Below are 20205 nucleotides of genomic sequence, written 5' to 3' on the forward strand. Positions count from 1 at the left end.
TTTGGAATGTGGGAGGAAACCGGAGTACCCGGTGAAAACCCACACAGGCCCGGGGAGAACATGGGAGCCAAATAGGAAGGCTGGAGCCGGGATCTAACCCACGACCTCTGCACTGAGAGGCAGACGCACTAACCGCTCGTCCCCCGGGCCGCCCCAATCTGTTTTTTGTGTTTGTTGAAATGTATGAAATCATACTGGCGGTATCGGTACTTGGTATCAGTGAGTACTCAAGAGTCAATACCGAATCCTGAAAAAGTGGTCTCAAACATCCCTATTTGCAACACTCTGGTAGCCCACCTGTGATTTTGGAGACTGTGAAACTCTTCACTGGAGTGATTTTAGCATTGATTCATGTGACATATCCTGGTATGATTCTATGGAAACGGTTGGTTGTCCCTAGAATTCCTTTGTGTAGGGTTACTGATGGTGTAGTGGTTCCCTTCAGGTCCGAACATTTGACTATGTGAATGTGAGATGTGAATGGTTGACAGTAGTGACTGGTTGGTGAGCCATTCTGGGTCTCGGTGACATGTTGCGTGATGGTCGAGGACCCAAAAAGCAAGTGGGCAGGATAAGCAGAGTGGGCTAAACAAAACTTATTCACAAAATACTGGAAAAACTAAATCAAAAGTACAAAGTCTTGAAAAAGCTCAAAATTCAATGTCACACAAGCGGAACTAAAACACCACGGCAGGAACCAAAACACGACTTCAACAGAAACAAACCAACGACGTGACAGTCACAAAACGATCTGACAAAGACGGACAGAACCCAGGGCACTAAATACAAGCAAACTGACGAGACAACAAGAAACACCTGGACAAGACACAAAGGCTTGAGGCAGCTGATTGGTTGACACAAGGTTGGTGAGCCAATCTGGGTGTCGGTGACATGTTGCATGATCGTAGAGGACCCAAAAAGCAAGTGGGCAGGAAAAGCAGAGTGCACGAAACAAACTATTAACAAAACACTGGAAAAACTAAATCAAAAGTACAAACAAAGTCTTGAAAAGCTCAAAATTCAAAGTCACACGAACGGAACTAAAACACCACGACAGGAATCAAAACACGACTTCAAGAGAAATAAACCAACGACGCGACAGTCACAAAACGATCTGACAAAGACGGACAGAACCCAAGGCACTAAATACAAGCAAACTGACGAGACAACAAGAAACACCTGGACAAGACACAAAGGCTTGAGGCAGCTGATTGGTTGACACAAGGGACCCAGATGACAAGAACAGATGGACAGAACACCAAACGAGGAAGACAAAAAAGCACAAGCTGAAACCAAACCAAAACGATAGCAACGACAGCTACAGCATACCAGAAAGACACTTCAGCTTCACGCATGCGCACACACACACGAAACTACATCGCCAATTTGTCAATCAACAAAGTGGTTGTTGTCATTAAATGTCCAGGGAATGACCGTGGTTTGGTTATCAAAGCCGTAATGATCCAGTGTCCTATTTGAAACAGATGTGATTGGACTTTTCGACTCGTATCTGGTCTGTGCCAATCTTCGCACTTGGAGCATTTTTCTGTGGTGGTCAAAGTGACTCGCATCACGTACTCAGGAAGGAGGATGACTGTTCACTTGAGATCTCTCCAGATAAAACAAAGCTCGGTGATGTGACCTTATTCATGAAGCATAGATTAAAATATCTTGCAAATGGGGTTGTCAGTTGACAGTTATGTGTTCAATACAGCATTGGCAAAAATTGATTGTTTTTCATTGGACAGCTCAATTTAGCGGAAATAAAGTCCACCGCACCTGAGGATGGAGACATTTCAATCCATGTATTTATTTTTATTGGTCCACCTGAGAGTCATGAGTAAGATGGAGACACTCAAAGCTGACTTTGGGGTAATCATAGGGCACATATACCGGAAGATAATAAAACATTCATACTCATAGCAGTGGATAATTTAGAAACTTAAAATTTAAAACCACACAAGCATGGAAAGTACATGCAAATTCCACACGGGAGGATCCTAAGCTGTTTCAACCCCAAACCAATTTGTGTACATTTTTATCACAGGCTTTGCTATTATATCCACAGGTACATAAGAAATTGTAAATATGGTTATGTATTGTTGTAAAGCACGTGTGAACTATTTCTACTGTATTCCTAACTTGGCGCCGCCTGGCAGGCGGCTGTGTCTTGTTCACTTAAAACCAGGAAATGGATAAGCGCAGTTCTGCTGCATCACTTATAGAAACACCAACATCTGTCAGCCAATCAGATGACAATGACGTCCTCGGCTTGCATTCTAGACCCAGGTTGGAACACGTTCTGGGCATGGTGCCATTGTTACCACCCAGCCTCAAAAAAAGTATCTGGGAAAAGCAACCACACAGGGCGGAACCAGGCTGGTTTGGGGTACAGAACCGGGATGACGGAAAAGGAGAATCATGGTGTGAAGCAACGGACAATTGCTATTTTGACACAAATTGGTGATGTGGACCTCTGGACTCAGGTCGCATCAAAAGGTTGAATGGTTGCCTGCATGAGTGAGATCTGGGACTGACTTTATAACCTTTTTTTAGTTACTAGTTGTAACTAGTATCTCTCCAATAAAAGGCGATTCAATACATATCTCGATTTACGGGGTGTGATATGATTCAAGAACGGTTCATTCAATTTAAAGCGAAACAATTTGATTCTGATTCAATTAGTGGGATTCTAATGTGAATCAATACTGTATGGCTCAGTCCCAGAGAGTATGATGTAATAAGTTTCTTCTGCTCAAGTGGCATTTACTTCAAAAAGACCGTTTAGTTACCATAGTGACCTTGTTCCGACTTTATCTTTGAGTGTCTAGCGTCGGCGGCTTGTACACTGGAACTTGCGGGTCAACGAGCGGCGGGCGACCTCTGATGAGGTCGGCGGCCTTCTCTGCGATCATGATGGTGGGAGCGTTTAAGTTGCCGCTCACGATGCTCGGCATGATGGATGCGTCGACCACACGGAGGCCCTCAACACCAAATACGCGGGTCTCTGAGTCGACAACCGCCATCGGGTCGGAGGGCGAACCCATCTTGCACGTGCACGATGGGTGATATGCACTGTCAGCCTTGCGGCGCACAAAGGCATCGATGTCGGCGTCGGACTGGATCTGAGGACCGGGCTGGACTTCTGCCCCCCGGAACGGGTCGAATGCCTTTTGGGCAAAAATCTCACGGGAGAGTTTGACACATTCTCTGAACTCCAAAACATCGACATCTGAGAGGAGACAATGGTGGTGATGGGAATCAAAAACTGAATCTGTGTCGGTTTCTTGTGGTGCCTCAGCGATGACTACCTACCTGTGGACAGATAGTTAGGCTGTAGAATCGGATGGTCCTGAGGGCTGCTGCTCTTCAGCTTCATCCAGCCAACGCTCGTGCTTCTCATTGGTCCCACATGAACCTACGACATTGGACAAGGTACTCAGAATTCGAGGGCCTGGGGAGCCTGGGGAGGAAATGTGTCATTATCTTAATGCCAATTACCCATTACACCCTTAACACTTTCACGCACAGCGGTTACTACAGTGGACAGCTTAGCATGTTATCAGGTTACAGGGTGCATGAAAGGGTTAAAGAGGGAGGTTGCAACAATAATCCATCCATCCGTTTTCCAATCCGCTTCTCCTCACAAGGGTTGCGGGGGGTGGTGGAGCCTATCCCAGCTATCTTCGGGCAGTAGGCGGGGGACGCCCGGAACCGGTTGCCAGCCAATCGTAGGGCACACAGAGACGAACAACCATCCACACTCACACTCACACCTAGGGACAATTTAGAGTGTTCAACCAGAGTACCCGGAGAAAACCCACGCAGGCCCGGGACAACGTGTAAACTGCACACAGGGAGGCCGGAGCTGGAATTGAACCCGGTACCTCTGCACTGTGAGGTCGACGCGCAAACCACCGGGCTGCAACAATAATAATAATAGTTTTTATTTTGTTGTCATATTTATTAAAACGGTCAGTCTGCCTTGACAGTTGTGCATGAAATAAATGATCTGACAAAAAAACAAACACTCTCTTTGGCTCCATTTTGTCCCTCTTTGCCTGAGGAAAAAGAACCAATCAGGTTGGTCCTTGTCCCGCAGCTCCAAAATCTCAACATTGCGTCTGGCTGGCAACAAAAGTGAATACCACACTGAGTGGAAATTTTATTTTCTTTGTTAACTTAGAGTCACGGGTTTTTCCAACTTCTGCTCCATTCCACCTCCCTCTTCCGGTTTGAGTCATTTAGGAGAACACCTAATGTGACATTATTTCATGGTTTGATGCATCAGTAATAAAATGGCAGAAGGCACCAGACAGTACAAAACTAATGTCCAGTCTGAGTCATTCTGAGTCAAATACCAAAGAATACAGGTGAGTTTTGAGGCGGCTTTTAAAGATGGGCAGCAATGGGGCTAGCCCAGTGTTCAGTGGGAGGTCATTCCAGAAAGAGGGAACAGCAAAGGAAAAGGCTCAATCCCCTCTGAGCCTCCATTTAGTTCTTGGTACTTCGAATAAAGTTTGGTCCGCAGTGTGTAGGGGCGGATGAGGTCAGAGAGCTCAGGTGGAGCGAGGCCATTTAAAGATTTGAAAACAAATAATAGGATCTTGCCTGGTGGAAATCAAAACCTGGATGGCACAAAATTTCATGAATTTCAATGAAAAGAAGACAGAAGTGATACTGTTTGGTCCCAGCGGCCCTTTTACATCCCATCCTGTAGACTTGGGCCCCTGTCTCCTTATCTTAAGTCAACAGTCTCAAACGTGGGTCTTAAACAGGACAGTAATTTTAAACTTTACCGGAAAATTGGTGCCGTTGTTAAATCCAGCTTCTTTCATCTTAGGCAGCTGGCTAAAGTAAAACATTTCCATTCTCATAAGCACTTTGAGACAGTAATTCATGCCTTCATCACATCCCGGATCAATTACTGCAATGCACTTTGGAGTTAGCCAATCGGCAGTTAGCCAATCCTGCATTAAGCCTCTCCAGCTGGTCCAGAATGTTGCTATTTGCCTTTTGACTGGTACTCGTAAGACGGAGCACATAAGTCCCACTCTGGCCTCCCTTCATTGGCTCCCTATGATCTGATCAGTCAACTTCTCTGGAAATTTCTTGGGAACCTGCTGTTGTGGTTTTACCACGGAAAGAAAAAAAAAAGGGGGGAGCAATTGTTTTTATTTTCTCTCTGAGTGACACGTGAGTTTCATTGCTCTCTTTCTGCATCGGTGAGTGTTATCAATCATCCACGCAGGCACGCACACTTCAATTTCCAAGAACATAAACAGACTTTCCACCCCCATCAAAAAACAAAATGTAGCCACAGTACACTAACCTGATAAGCTTCCACCTTTGAAGCAACCCGCCCATGGTCAATGACCTGTGAGGGCAGGAAGTGAAACTGTATGTCAGGATGTTGGACCTGAGGCCAACTGCGAATAAAGCCTCCGCTCTCCAGGTGTGCTGTTGCTCCGTAACCTTGGAGACACATGACAACAAGGGAGAGAGAACAATGAAGGGTGTCATTGCCAGATTTGGAAACTCTTTCCAAGTGCTCCCAAGTACGATAACAGTAAAGTGATGACTGCAGCAAATTAAACATGGACCATAAAACACTGACAAATTCAATCAAAATTTCTAGGGAAATACTGCTCACAAGTCTCACAAAAATAAAGTAAAGCAATGAAAAACAAGTTTGCTTGAAAAGATTCAGAGTCAAATGCGACAAGTGGTTTTACTTGTGGATGAGTTCCAACTTTATATATGATTGTTTTTGCATTGTTTTTAAAGTGCAGAAATATATTGTATGCATACAGTAAATATTACAATGTGGCAACATTTGAGTCAAATTCACTTTCATTTGCTTTCACAGACATTTTCTTTTTTGTTCTGAATTGTCCTTTTAATAACGGTTTTCTTTTTGAAATCTCTTTTTGTAATCATATCCCGAATGAAACAGTGTTCTCGAGTCAAAGGAATTGAAGTAAATTGTAATAATCTACAACATTCTAATGAACTATAGTTTTAAGAAACCACCACGTCATAGGAGAAACAACCATTCAGTGATAGAAGGCATGACCGGTGAGATGTTTGAAACTGCCCCCAGAATCTTACATCTTTTGTTTTTTTTACATCTCAGGCAAGAAAGACGATGATACCTGAAGCACAGCGCCAATAAAGTTTATGCGGTGTGATAAAAGGCGCAAAGTTCCGAGACTTCCGCGGCCATGCCAGGACTGCTACAAAAATAATGTGGAGCTTGAAGTAATATTTACTCTCCTAAATTGGGTCCTTCACAAACTGAGGTTCCAGTGTAATAAAAATAAAAATGAAATGCTAGAGTTAAAAAAAAAAAAAAAAAAAAAAAATTCAAAATATTTGCAGAACTGTTTTTATGTGAGCAGTATAAAGAGTCTGTTATTAATGAGTAAAATTGATTGATTTAGCTTTGGCGTCTCAAACGATCATATACTGTACTTCCGATAAACTTAAAAGTTTGACACGCAGTTGGTCTTGGTGCAAAACAAACATATAGTGCACCGTTGGGTGCTGAATTCCACCGCCCACAGCCAGTAATTTTCAAACTGAATTACAGTTGAAGCTGATGTAATTTCTGTAATTTCTTCAGTCAATCTGAGTTCTCCTGACTCTTCCTGGCATTGATGGAAACTTACCTTGTCCAGTATGGTCGCCACATCTATGAAGTCACCTGTCCACTGAGTTCTTTAAGCTGCGATTGTCTCCATTTTTTACCCCAACTATTTTAAATTCTGGAATAGTCTCGGTTTTGGATTTGTTGTGAATGAAATCTTTTTTGATTTGCTCGCAACCTGCATTTGGGTCCACCTGCCTCCATCACACTTTTGGCACATTTGTGTCATTTCCAGCTAAAAGCAACCCATTCGACAAATACATAATCAGTAGCTCAGAATTTGACCAGTGTATCTCAACCGTATTTTCCGCACTATAAGGCGCTTCGGAGTATAAGGTGCACTTTCAATGAGTGCCTTATTTTAAAACAGTTTCCATATATAGGGTGCACCGCATTATGAGGTGTATAGAATAGAAGATATAATAGTGGCTGCGTTTGCATTATGCATCCACTAGATGGAGCTATGCTAAAGACAATACAATACAGCTTGATTTATAGAGAGCCTTCACAACTGCTGCAGCTGCAACAAAGCGCTTTACAGAAAAAAATTATCCATATATAAGGCGCATCGAAGTATGAGGCACACTGTCGGCTTTTGAGAAAATCGAATGCTTTTAGGTGCGCCTAATAGTGCGAAAAATACGGTCATTGAAATAGTGAATTCTGCACTTGAGAGCATTACCAGTGAACACGGAGAGCCACTCCAGCCCAATTTTGACCATGTGGAAAGGTTTCTGGGCTTTATACAGCGTGATGGGCTGAGTGCACTTCTGCTGCACATACAACTCCAAATGATCCTGTAGGTTGCTGCCCACACCTGAAAAAAAACCAAAAACATTCTCAACGTCATGATCTCATCTTGACCAAGCTGATCTCATTTCTGTCGGGAATTTCACCCGGTAAGTGTTGGACCACAGCAATGCCATGTTGCTTGAGGTCATCGGCATTTCCCACACCAGACAGCATGAGAAGTTGCGGCGAGTTAATGGCGCCGCCGCTCAGGATGACCTCTTTATCTGCAAACGCCTACAAAGTAACAGCAGCTGATTTGTGAGATTGTGAACTGATTCAAGTTAGTTGCATCTACAGTGCAACTAGAAAGTACTCACAGCGCTTCTCTTTTCCCACATTGTGTTTTAAAATCATTCATCATAAAAGATTAATTTCTCCCCCTACAATTCTATTCACAGTACACATATTTACAATATGAAATTGTAATAAAAATCCTAATGTCCTAATAGATTCTGGCAGTTTCACTAAGAAATTAATGTGTCACGTTGCGAGGTGGCTGGTGGACCCCAAAAAGCAGGCAGGAGGGAGGAGCAGGGTGAACTTGACGGGTTGAGTTGTATCGATAAAAACACAGAAAACTAAATCCAAAACAAAGTGCTGAAAACAAAACGAATCCAAAGTATCAAAACAAAACCCAGGCTGTAGCTAAAAACTAACAGTCACCAAAACATGACCAAGAACATGACAGACAAAAATGACAACAACAAACAAACAAACAATAACCCGACACCGAGTGGTCGTGCCAAGAGTCCTTTTCCAGCAATAATTACAAAATGACTAACAGGTGTGCAGCTGCAGGGAGAGCCCTACAGTGCCACCTGTTGGTCACAAACCAAAACATGACAGCAAGTGATTAAAATGTGCTCAACTAAGGTCATTTTTCTACTCTTTTCCTCAAAAATATTCAACTGATGTTTGTAAGTTCAACACATTTTAATCATGTGCAACAGATGTATAGCTCCGATTTCTAAATCCAATGGAACTAAATGATTTTTTTTTTGTTTTTTTTTTTAGTGGAGATATTCACAGCCTTGGCCACGAAAGTCATAATGGTAATAATTTTTCTGTGACACACACACCACCATGCTGGAGGCCCAGGCATTGTTTTGTTAAATGCTTATTGCCAAACATGCCAAATTTACATACTCATGATTTTTACTATGTTTGAAAAAAATGCAAGCTTATGTTATTTTTCATATGGTGGGTAGCTTCATTGGTTAATTATTCCATTGCAATTATATAAATAAGACTGCACCATGACAAAATGTCAACAAAATGAAATGGAGTGAATACTATAGCAGATAAATTAAACTTCAATGTCCTCTGACCCGTTTTGTCTCTCCTCTCTGCACATACTCCACGCCCACAGCTCGGTGGCCATCAAACAGGATCTTGGTGGCCAGGCAGCGCACCTCTGTCTTTAGGTTGGGTCGATCCAAGACCGGTCTCAGGTAGGCACTGGCTGTGCTCCACCTCTTCCCTGCAAATTGTTGTATGATATTAAAGCATAACAATGTTATACCTATGAGGGGAGTTAGGCAAAACTAAGAAAAAAATTGCTGGCAGTAACAATGTTAGCCCTGAATTACTTATCAAAACACATGGATCCATATTGATGTGGTCGTGGCGGACAATGAATCCAATGTAAAGATCTTCAAGTTGTAGTAGTTCTTTAGCTTGTTTACCTTTAAAAATGGTCATGTCCATCCAGCCCAAGCCTTCTTGTTGATATCCATTCATGTCTTCAGTGAAGGGGTATCCCGCCTGTTGCCCTGCCTCAATAAAAGCCTTGTGAAGAGGATGGTTAGTCTTCCCCCGGGACACGTGTAGTGGGCCACTACCTCCACGATACCTGCGGAGAACATATTGAAGTGATTCGCGAATCTGAATTGAGTCCATTTTTGACTGCAATTACATTTTGGAATGCGGAATGGCTAAGACAGCCAATGCTTGCATGGCTGTTGTTGATCAATATTATTGAACTGTCAGAAAGTTAATATGGCTTTATGGCTCTATGTGTTTTTTTGTACATCCAGCCATCCATGCATCAATTTACTGATCCGCTTTATCCTAACAAGGGTTGCGGGGCGTGCTGGAGCCGAGACTAGCTGTCTTTGGGTAGTAGGCGGGGGACACCCTGAACCGGTTGCCAGCCAATCGCAGGGCACACTCACACCGAGGAACAATTTAGATTGTTCAATCAGCCTGCCATGCATGTTTTTGGAATGTGGGAGGAAACCCGAGTACCCGGAGAAAACCCACGTAGGCACGGGGAGAACATCCAAACTCCACACAGGGAAGGCCGGAGCCGGAATCGAACCCGGTACCTCTGCACTGTGAGGTCAAAACGCTAACCACGCGTCTACCAGGCCGCTCATCTTTTGTACGTTTGTTGCTTATCAGTATTACTGCACTATTGGCCATTTTAATGACTCCCGGATAAATAGGATCCAAGATTGGGTTGAGGGAGTCAAAGGTGAAATCTTTGTACATGTCTGCTATCAAAGCACTCCACAGGCAGCATTGTTCTACCCATTACGACACCGGCATGGGAACCACACATTCAGAGAGACATTTTCCCTTCCAACCATGTTTAAAAAGAAGATCAGTCCATCAATTTATTTTCTGCATAGTTGATTAAGATAATTGAATGTTTTAGTCCTGATTACTGTGTAGAACTGGAAGAAGTTAATCTGACACGAAGCAATTTTTGTTGTTGTTGCAAACCTGTTGCCTCCCTGTTCGTGGCACTGCGCTTTCCTGAAGTAAGGCAGGCAGTGGTTGTAATCCCAGCCCTCGGCTCCTTCCCTCTGCCAGCGGTTGTAGTCTTCAGCGTGCCCACGGATGTACACCATGGCGTTGAGCGAAGACGAGCCGCCCCAGACTCGCCCCCTGGGCCAGTACATGACCCGGTTGTCCATGTGGGCCTGAGGCAAGGTGTGGTAGTACCAGTTGTACCTGTAGGAGAAAGAAGGGTGACACCGTAGTTCAGATGGCGGGAAGTATCAGAAAATATTCATCATTCAATTTAAAAAATGGGCAATGTATTCACATTATATCTTATATGGAAAAAGAACTACTTTATGCAGTAATTCATTTATATCATACAGTATTTAATGACTGGATAACAGATATTTGTAACTCAGCAAGACACATGTCCAATTCCTACTCCTGTGGTTTGCAATTTCTTTTTGAATATTGGTCAGAAGCTGTCGGTCCCAAATTAACTGACTACCGTACTTGTCGTCACAAAGGTTGTAGGTCAGTGCAGCTGGCATGTGGATCTTCCACGACAGCCGTACGCTGCCGAGCAACATGTCTTTTGGTCCGGCTTCCAACAACAAGGCTGACTCCTGGGCATCCTCTGTGAGACGATTGGCGAGAACGCAGCCTGCTGATCCCGCCCCAACGATAACGAAACTGTAGGATTTCTGATGGGCTGAAGACGACGCTGAAGATGGTGACGCTGGAGTCTGACGAGGATCTGTGGTACTGACACATCTGTAATGGTGGGAGACAGCACCAAGGCGGCAGGTCCTCGGAACAAACTGACAGTCAGGCAAACGGGTGAAGAAGCTCCTGCTGTATGCTGAACATCTCCCACTCACAAGTTGTTTGGCTCCGGCTACGCCAGGCATGGCCAAAGACAACATGCTGCTTCTGGTTGGGTTCTTTTCGTATAATGGTCAGCTGTCAGTGGAAACAAGAGCGAACATTAGAACAGTGATTCTCAAAGTGGAGTATCATTAGGGGTCCGCAGGCTCCCTCTAGTGGTATGTGAAAGAATCACTGAATTAAATGTTCAAACATTGCAAAACGTTACAGTCAGTGTTGCCACATTTACCTTGGAAAAGTAACTAACTTGCTTAACTGCTTACTTTATATGTAATTCAGTAAAATTGTTGGCTTGGTTTTCAAAGTAACTCATCTTAGATTACAAGTTACTTGAAAAAAAGTCAACAGATGCCAACAACTGGTTAGCACGGCGTGTTATTGCAATAATAGTGATGAAGCCTTTACTACCGGAGACAAATTCCTTGTGTCTTCTACATACTTGGCCAATAAAGATTCTGATTCTGATTTGAAGAGCTAACTATTTTTTGATCTGCACTTGGTTTATAGTTTGACAACCACTACATGAGAGGACACATGGAGACAGACCTTAAATTAAATAGTCAGATTTTGATAAAATAACAATATGGCCCAAATATGACATTACTATTTCTTGTGATACAATGTCAAAACTGCCACTTCTTTAAAGGCGAATATCTCATGGTTTGTGGAGGTGGTACTTTTCAATGAAACTGAATGAGTGGAAAAAAAAGTTGAAACCCAACAACAATTAATAATAAACTCAATCCCATGTGTAAAATAAATAAATAAATACATACATACATACATACATACATACATACATACATACATACATACATACATACATACATACATACATACATACATACATACATACCGGGAAGCCAGAGTACCCAGTGAGAAACCACACAAGCACCCGAAGGACATGCAAAAGATTCAAAACCAGAATTGTTCAACACTCATACAAATGTGCGCGCCACACCACGCTGCCCCATTTGACACTTTAGACACTGATATTTATGTTTCGGCAAGACATTCTTACATTTTGCATGTGCCCTTATTAAGTTCCTGACCTAGATGGTCACTCATTAATTTCACTGGTAAGAAATGTTTAACTAGGTCTGCTTTTGTTTGGATCCAAACCGGACTTTATAATGTCCTTTGCTGTACTAGTTCTTAATCAAAAGTGACAACAACCTGTCTTAATCTTTTACGGGTGGGTGAATGATATTCCCAAGTGCATATCGACGGTGGCACATGTGGGCCATATATCACATAACCGGTTTACAATATCAAATTCAATTCAGCCAGTGGCCTCAAATGTCAAGTCTATTTATGAACACGAACGTTGAAAACACACAAAATAAAAGGAAAGGGAAAAAAAACAGATCAGTATTGCAATGGTTAATTAAAGTTTACACAGAGAATCAACAATTTCGCAACATTTTTCTTATCAGTGTATGGGTCCATGAAGTGTTTCTTATTGGCGGACCCACTTAGCACTTAAGAAATACACTTTGAAATAAACAAAACTCAACAAGCATTCGAAATCATGCGAAATAGGCTTTACATATTCAAAGATTCACAAAAGTTGTTTACTTTTTTTTTTGTTTGACACCCAAAGTCTCTCAAGTAGAAATCAAAACTGATCCAGTGGACTATCCGAAGCGCCTCAATCCCGTAAAGTTGTGGTCATCCATGTACAATGACGTCAGTGGCATGCATAATAAACAGGCGGTACAATAATCAAATGCGAGTACAGGTCGTTGCAGAAATAAAAAGCCAGTTTACCGTTTGAAAGGCGAGCGGAGCACACGCCAGAGCGGCTCGAGTGGGCGGAGCCTTGAACGGAATCGGTAAGACTGCGTTTTCTCTCCATTCTTAAAAAGCAAACATCTGATTTCTGCGTGTGCGTGTGTTTGTTTGTACACAGTTTTGGCCATGTCGAGGCTTCAACTTTTTCTCTGCTTTTACCTTGCGACTCTCGTGACGTCACACGACATTGTAAGTTGCCTTGATGTGTGATTAGCTCTATGACAGGTTCATTGAAGTTCTGTCAAAATAATGAGACATGTTGTATTTTGTCTTTACAGAACGTGAAGTGTCAGGAAAATTATAGTATGTATTTTTTAATTTTTTCTTGTGTGTAGGCTTATACAGAGGGCAGAGGTGGCAAAAGTGCCTAGCTCTGTACTTCAGTAAAAGTACAAGTACATGTGAAAAAAAAGAGTACCGTTTAACTGAATGATGAAAGTTTAACTGTAAGTTACACTAAATTACCATTGTGATTATTCGTCACAGTGAAAAAAAAAGTTTCTGCCTTATTTTCTTAAAACCCCTTAGGCTGAGGGCAACTTTGCCAAAAACGCCTGAAAAAAGGTGCACCCAAAGTAAATTTGTAGCTGTTCTTGAACCATTTGGAGTATCAGCATGGTTCTGGTCTCTTTTTGAAGCAAACAGTCAGAATCTGTGTCAGTGCTCCTGTCACTGAACAATGGATGTTTGAAAACAGAAAAAAAAGGTGAATCTTATGTTCGTCTGATTTCTTTTCACAAAATCTGCCTTGAAAACGAATTTAGAATGTTAATTAGGACTTGAAAACACTACAGGTTCGAAGATTGAGGTCTCCCCAAGTTCCAGTTCAAATTTGACAATTGTAAAATGTTGGGCACCATTCAAAGCTCCAGAAACTCAGCTTTTAGAAGATGCATAACATGTTCACACATGTACTCAGCTGATGACGTGCAACAGCGATTTGTTTCAACAGATGATAAGATAAACCTTTATTTGTCCCACACTGGGGAAATTTTGGTGGGTCGCCCAACTTCAAAGGGTTAAAGTAGGCCATATGGAGGGAATATCTTGCTTGTCCAAATCTGTTTGTTATTCTCATCAGTGCACCATTAATATTTAACGTTCCGCCATGTAGTTGCTGTCCGTTTTTTTACACCCGAGAAAAGCCCAAGATCTCATGTTTTGTCAATCAATATTCTTAATATGTTGAAACGTTCTGACAAACACGACTGAAACATTTACGTCAGTGTACCAGATAAGAGCATTTCAGCATATCATATAAGATTTCAGTCATGAGAGATTTTGAATAGAATGTGGTCAAGCATTTCAGCATTTTGCGTGCAAGGATCTCAGTTTGCATGAGAGCTCTTCAGAAGTGCGTGAAAGGAAATCCTAAATGATGTCCCTGCCAGCCTCTCATGTGGGTGTGTGCCTTTGTTTGACTGTATCGAAAATATTTATGTAATGTCGACACTTTAAATACATTTTCTTTGGGTTAACTTTGATCATAATTATCTTCCAATGTTTTAATTAAATAACAACACACACACACACACACACACATACGCACACACATTGCAAACATTTTACATGGATGCAGCATGTTACATGACTTCAACAGTGTAATAACATTTTAATTAGGTAACAGTCACACCTTATCAACAGAGCTGCTTGGATTTTTTTTTTCTTCTGGTTATGTCAACTATTTGCACAGCCACATGTTGCTAGGCATTCTTATTCAGGTATTAGTCATAAGATTGGCCAAATAGGTCGATTACAAATTATCCAGTCACAATCCACTAGGTTGTTTGATATGGTTGCATAGCATAAGGACTGGTGTTGTGTTGAAAATAATAACAACAACTAAACAGGCAAACTTATGAAAGGAAGAAAGTAGAAGAACAAAAAGTATAGGAGCTGCTGTAAAGGCAGCCACTCTTGCGACGCCATCTTGAAGTCAAAATAATTTGTAGGCAGATGTAAAAATGTAAAAATGCACGCATCTAAAACTACGTCCTTTGAATGACATTTTGAAATACATCCTTTTACATTTTAAACCAGTCTAGTTTTGAGAATGTGTGACAGTTATTATTGAATGCATTAAAAAAATAATAATAATCTTTTTCTCCAGATTTGCCCCCTTCGAGTGACAACAGTCCATCTAAGCTAGCAGACTTGAAGTTTGAGCTGGTAAACGTGTCAGGAATAAAAATGGTAAATCTAAGCTGGGCAATCAACATTGATGGTAAGACTCACTGAGCTGCTTTTGGACTGAAAAATATTCCTTTAAAATGAGGGTTGAAGTCACTGGTAGCATGGTATGAAGGCTCGGGAATTGTGGCTCCATTTAAAGTGAAGTCTATACGTGAAGTTAAACTTCAACCCGCAATGACTCAGAATTCCTCCAAACTATATAAAATGGAGTTGTTTCAACCAATCACTTTGTGGAATTCTGATATATGGCTGTCATTTCTTGTCTCTGTGCAGCTAGCATAAAATATCTGATCGGCACACGCATTTCAGGGGAGTCGGTCTACCTCTGTGAATACTATCCACCTCTGGCCGAGTTTAACCTCACTGGGATACAGCAGGTATTACAGTAAGAGATTGATTCAAATTGTGGAATGTAAATGCTGCGATCAAATCCCAAAAGAACGAAACCATTTGAGAGCTATAATGCAGATTTGTACATTACAGCAAGCTGATTGTGTGAAAAAGTGTTTCAAAATTTGGCTGCTATGTTGTTGCTTATCTCTTCATGAGTTCCATTTTGAATTTCAGATGGGTTTGTAGATAAAATCCAATTATTTTCAATCAAGGCAAAAGTTACACATATCGGACATAAATGCAATACGATACAAGACAAGATAACAAAATGAAAACATCATAAGATTTGCTTACTTTTGGGCGAGTTTTGCCAATGAAAACAGGCAGAAGGATCTGACTTGAGACCAGCTCGGGGCAAGTCTAAGTTGTGGCGCAGGTGGTTGATTTGATCTTGGTCGATTTGATCAATACAATACAATATCTCTTTATTTATATAGCGCTTTCACAACAGCTGCAGTTGTAACAAAGCGCTTTACAAAAAAAGTTAAAATAAAATAACAAAATAATATAACACAATATATTACATAAAACACAGACAGTCATGCATATACCCACTTTTCCTGCATCGGCTTTGTTGTTTAAAGCAGTTTCAGATGAAAGAGGAGAGAATCCAAGTGTCCTTTCACCAGTGGATCAGAGACATCATGCTCAAAATATGCACACTTCGGCTACAAGCTAAGTTTGAAAGCAAACAAGTAGCTGTAGCGTCCATTGATGAAAAAAGAGATTGGTTCACTTCTCCTGTCCAATGTAAATCCTCTTTAAATCTAAGCGGCGACTCTCAATTCCAAATACGCATCCACGCTCAGCGCCGACGCTCCTCCATTCTCATCCTCGACTCCACAAGCCATCCATCCAACCGTACCAGCGCAGATTATCCAACAGTGCCGCCATCTCCGCTAAAAAAACGGGGCTGTGAAAAATGCTGCCCATTACAGGTGCAAAAAAACAAGCTCAAGGTGCAGGAAGACAGATTCTGAACTCCACAGACGTGTGCTGGATGTCATCATTCATAAAGATGACAATTGCATGCATCTAACCCTTTGAATCATTTTAGAAATCAAATAAATGAATGCATCATTATTATGATCATATTTGTTATATTTTTTTTAAAACGACATTCCTAGTGGAAGGCAATCGCTACCTGAACACTTCAAAAGCAGTGATCTGTGATCGCCTTGGCCAACTTTACATCACCTAGGCACGGAGGTCTTTTTGAAGTTCCTTAAAAACGCACTTTGCGTGCTTCAATTTTCTGCATCGACTATAGCGTATCAACGGTATTTCTGCTTCCGCAATGTCGAAGACTGTGTGACCCTACCCCTGTGCTAAATTTAAAGGTAATTAGAAGCCAGGAAGCAGGTTGGCTATGCTCACTCCCACAATGGCCAAACAACCCTTTTCGAACTGTACTTATATATGAAAATACCAAAGAAAGACCACCCGCACGCACAGTTTGACTGCACTTTGTGATAGACTTGAGCATGAAAATAGGCCTCCTAATCTGTTTGGTCAATAGCACTGTTTGTTTGGTGTATTTAAGCAAGGATTGCTTGTAAAATAGATGTGGAAGTTACAGTGTCAGCGTCTTTTCTGTCTGTCAAATTCAGAAATGGTTTCATTACTTACTGCATAGTAGCTACGGCGCCACGGTCGAGGTGGCCAACCTTCCATTGCCACCACTGGGGAGCGGCCCTTCTTCTAAGTTTGCAAAATTCATCACTACTCCACCCACATACAGTAAGTACACTTTAATTAAAAAAATTCCTCAATCTGCTACAAAACTGTAGCACTTGTTTTTGTGACAGCAGACGAGTGGCGTGTCAAGCACATCGGTGAAGGGCGAGTCATGATGCCCCTGAAAATGAATTTGACAAGATACAAAGAAGAGACAAAAACACACAAGACAGAGATATGGCACTGTCCTGCAAGTGCTGGTGCGGCACTCATTATCATAAAAAGACAGAATGAGTCAGCATACAACTACGCCCCGAAAAATATTGATATGTGCGTTCATTGTTTGAATTTGAATTGAATACAACTTTATTGTCAAATGTGCTGTACGTATGTGTCACACACACACAAAAAATAAATTTAATCGGGAAATGGATTTCACCGAAATGAAGTGAATCATTCCATTCTAAAATTTGTGGACCTTGAATGGCATTGCACCTTTACAAGAGATGGTTAAAAATCGGCCTAAATTGTTTTTCTCAAACAAAAGTAGAAAAAAATGATGGAATTTCATTTGTTTGTCCATCTTTATGCTGGTTAGCAAGCTACTCTCTGAATCATGGAGGATCACATTTAGATGGGACTCAGGCCAGTTGCATTCGAGTGCAGGAGGTACACTTCCATTGTGGGGAAACCATTTTTTTTTTGCACATTTTTGTCCACATTTTCATACACCTCCTCAACGTTTAATATAAAATGAATTGTGCACTTTTGCATACACCCAGGACAAACAACCAAACAGCAAGACATTATTTGGCCTCCGAAATGAAGGGCAAAGTAAGAAGGCATGGTAGCCAATAAACAGTTTGAGGTTAGTAGGTTTACTGGTGGCAGGGACATTCATTGATGCGGATGGGTCAAGATATATATATATATATATATATATATATATATATATATTTTGGCCTGTCTTTGTGGTAAACACAGCACAAATATTTGTTTCAGCAATTGCAATTCATCATTCCTTTTTTTATTTTTCCAGGTCTCTGGAAGCCGACTGATTCTCCTACAGGTGAGGAATCTTTAAACCATGTGTGCATTACGATAATCGTAATCATAATGACGGCCATGAACTAATGGGAAATACATTTCTCGACAGCTGAGATCACAACAGAGAACCCCACTGCAGGTATGACAAATAAACGCTATGCAATAGCAAAATCTAAAACAAGATAATTATGGATATGAACAGCAGCTTTAATTTTGAAAATATATTTTAATGTACATTATTTCTGAATGACTATATTAAAGTGCTTTTGCGTTTGTTTCACTGGTGCAGAACCTAAAAACAATTTCACCAGCATATCGTTGAAACTTTATCTCGGACTGGCTGTTTTGATTATCCTAACGTCTGGATACATTATCTGTAAGTTGAATTTCTCAAAACATACATTTAAAAGCAATGTCCTGATCTAGAATATAATGTACACACCACCGCACAAAATATTACACATTTTTACAATGTGATTGCTTACTTATTTTGATATAGATAAACGGTATGGGACAAACCTGGCCATATCAACGGGCTTTAAAAGGTTACCGACATCAACCCAAGTTCCCATCCACGTGCTTTTGGTGTACCCCCCTGAGAATGGAGCCTTCCAGAAGGCTGTGATGGCCTTGGCAGAATTCCTGCAGAAGCACGCATGCTGCAGTGTTGCCATCGACGTATGGCAGCAGAGCAGAATTGCACACGATGGTCCCATGCGCTGGTTGGCGGAGCAAGTCAAAGCTGCACAGCGCGTCCTCATCGTCTGCCCACCGGTAAGATGTAAAATTTATGTTTAGGGTGACTAGAGTATGGCAGAATTCCTGCCATACTCTAGATGCAATGATGCAAGTGAACCCCTGTTTCTGACCAATGTTCCATCTACTCTGCCATTCTGTAATGTACTTTACATTTACCGGTACTTTATTTTATTTATAATTTTTTTTCCATTTGTGCACATTTTTGAACCCATAACCTCTGAACTGTGAGGCAGATGTGGTAACCAGTTGTCCAGTGTGTTGCCTTTGGTCGCACAGTAATTACAGTCACCCCGTGGCAGTGCCTATACATTTCATATGCATTATCCATTTCATGATTATTGAGCCATGATGGCAAATATGGTGGAGGCCACCAAATGTCTAATTCTTTCACCTGCAATAATTGAATGATCTGACATAATTTATACTTTCATTACAGTCAAGCCGGCCTCCTCCCATCTGCATCTCCACCTCCAGGGGGATGACCTCTATACCAGCTGCAGCTCACGATCTTTACCCCTTGATCCTCAACATGGTGGCGAGCCACGCTAAGAGTGCTCACGAGCTCGCTAAATTCTGGGTGCTGCAACTAGGCGGTCAGCAAGGGAAGAGGCCTGGTGACGTGGCTCCAGAACTGAGTGCATGCAAGCTCTTTTGTTTACTGAAAGATCTGAACAAACTGTGTCGCAGTCTGCACACTCAAAAGCAAGATAGTAAAATGAGATGGACTCTTGTCTTTGGACCTGGAGTAATAGATGAGAGTATGGTGAAATTAAGGGACTCTGTTGAAAAGCTTAGTGGACATTGTTTATTGATTCCCACAGAGGCAGTGCCGGTCAATTGTGAAATCACCTCCGTTTGAAGAAATTTAATGAAATGTATGGATTAATATTAAGAATCCACGTGATGAACCTGTATAGAATCATCCATCCAATACCTGCAAACGAGTCGCCGGCATGCTGGAACGCATCGCAGCTGTCTTTGGACAGAAGGCGGGATACACTCTGAACTGACACATTCGACACATACTAGCACACATAAACACATTCACAGCCCTGTACAATTTAGAGTGTTCAATGAACCTACCATGCATGTTTTTGGGATTTGCAGCTTGCAATATGTGTCTACCAGTAGCAGACATAAATAATAAAAAGGCATCACATGCCAGAAGCGATACTATAAAGTACTGTGCAGTAAGAACCATGTCTAGAGTAAATTTTGAAATATTCCACAAACAGGATTAAAAAAAATCCCATGATATCGTGTTATACGAGAAATACGCCTTCATG

General features: G+C 41.6%; 2 protein-coding genes across 3 annotated transcripts; one reads left to right on the forward strand and one right to left on the reverse strand.

Moving 5' to 3' along the window:
* Positions 1-1704: 1704 nt before the first annotated feature.
* chdh (choline dehydrogenase) lies at positions 1705-12918 on the reverse strand. Its single transcript, XM_019873127.1, has 10 exons — positions 12827-12918; positions 10682-11131; positions 10169-10399; positions 9127-9293; positions 8770-8921; positions 7546-7675; positions 7332-7466; positions 5333-5475; positions 3316-3418; positions 1705-3232 (listed from the first exon to the last, which is right to left on the reverse strand). The coding sequence occupies exons 2-10, from the start codon at positions 11092-11094 to the stop codon at positions 2814-2816; spliced, it is 1893 nt and encodes a 630-aa protein (XP_019728686.1). The 5' UTR covers positions 11095-11131; positions 12827-12918; the 3' UTR covers positions 1705-2813.
* On the forward strand, positions 12830-20187 carry il17rb (interleukin 17 receptor B). 2 transcript variants are annotated; one of them, XM_019873129.1, is made up of 11 exons: positions 12830-12891; positions 12969-13039; positions 13129-13153; positions 14961-15074; positions 15317-15420; positions 17047-17176; positions 18153-18182; positions 18270-18299; positions 18450-18536; positions 18660-18934; positions 19356-20187. In XM_019873129.1, the coding sequence occupies exons 2-11, from the start codon at positions 12977-12979 to the stop codon at positions 19776-19778; spliced, it is 1281 nt and encodes a 426-aa protein (XP_019728688.1). In that variant the 5' UTR covers positions 12830-12891; positions 12969-12976; the 3' UTR covers positions 19779-20187. The 2 variants fall into 2 exon arrangements, with proteins under 2 accessions (XP_019728688.1, XP_019728687.1); XM_019873128.1 differs by lacking the exon at positions 12830-12891 and having other exon boundaries at positions 12901-13039.
* The last annotated feature ends 18 nt before the right edge of the window (positions 20188-20205 follow it).

This window comes from Hippocampus comes, unplaced genomic scaffold (genome assembly GCF_001891065.2).
Source record: "Hippocampus comes isolate QL1 unplaced genomic scaffold, H_comes_QL1_v1.1 scaffold28, whole genome shotgun sequence".
Taxonomy (NCBI): domain Eukaryota; kingdom Metazoa; phylum Chordata; class Actinopteri; order Syngnathiformes; family Syngnathidae; genus Hippocampus; species Hippocampus comes.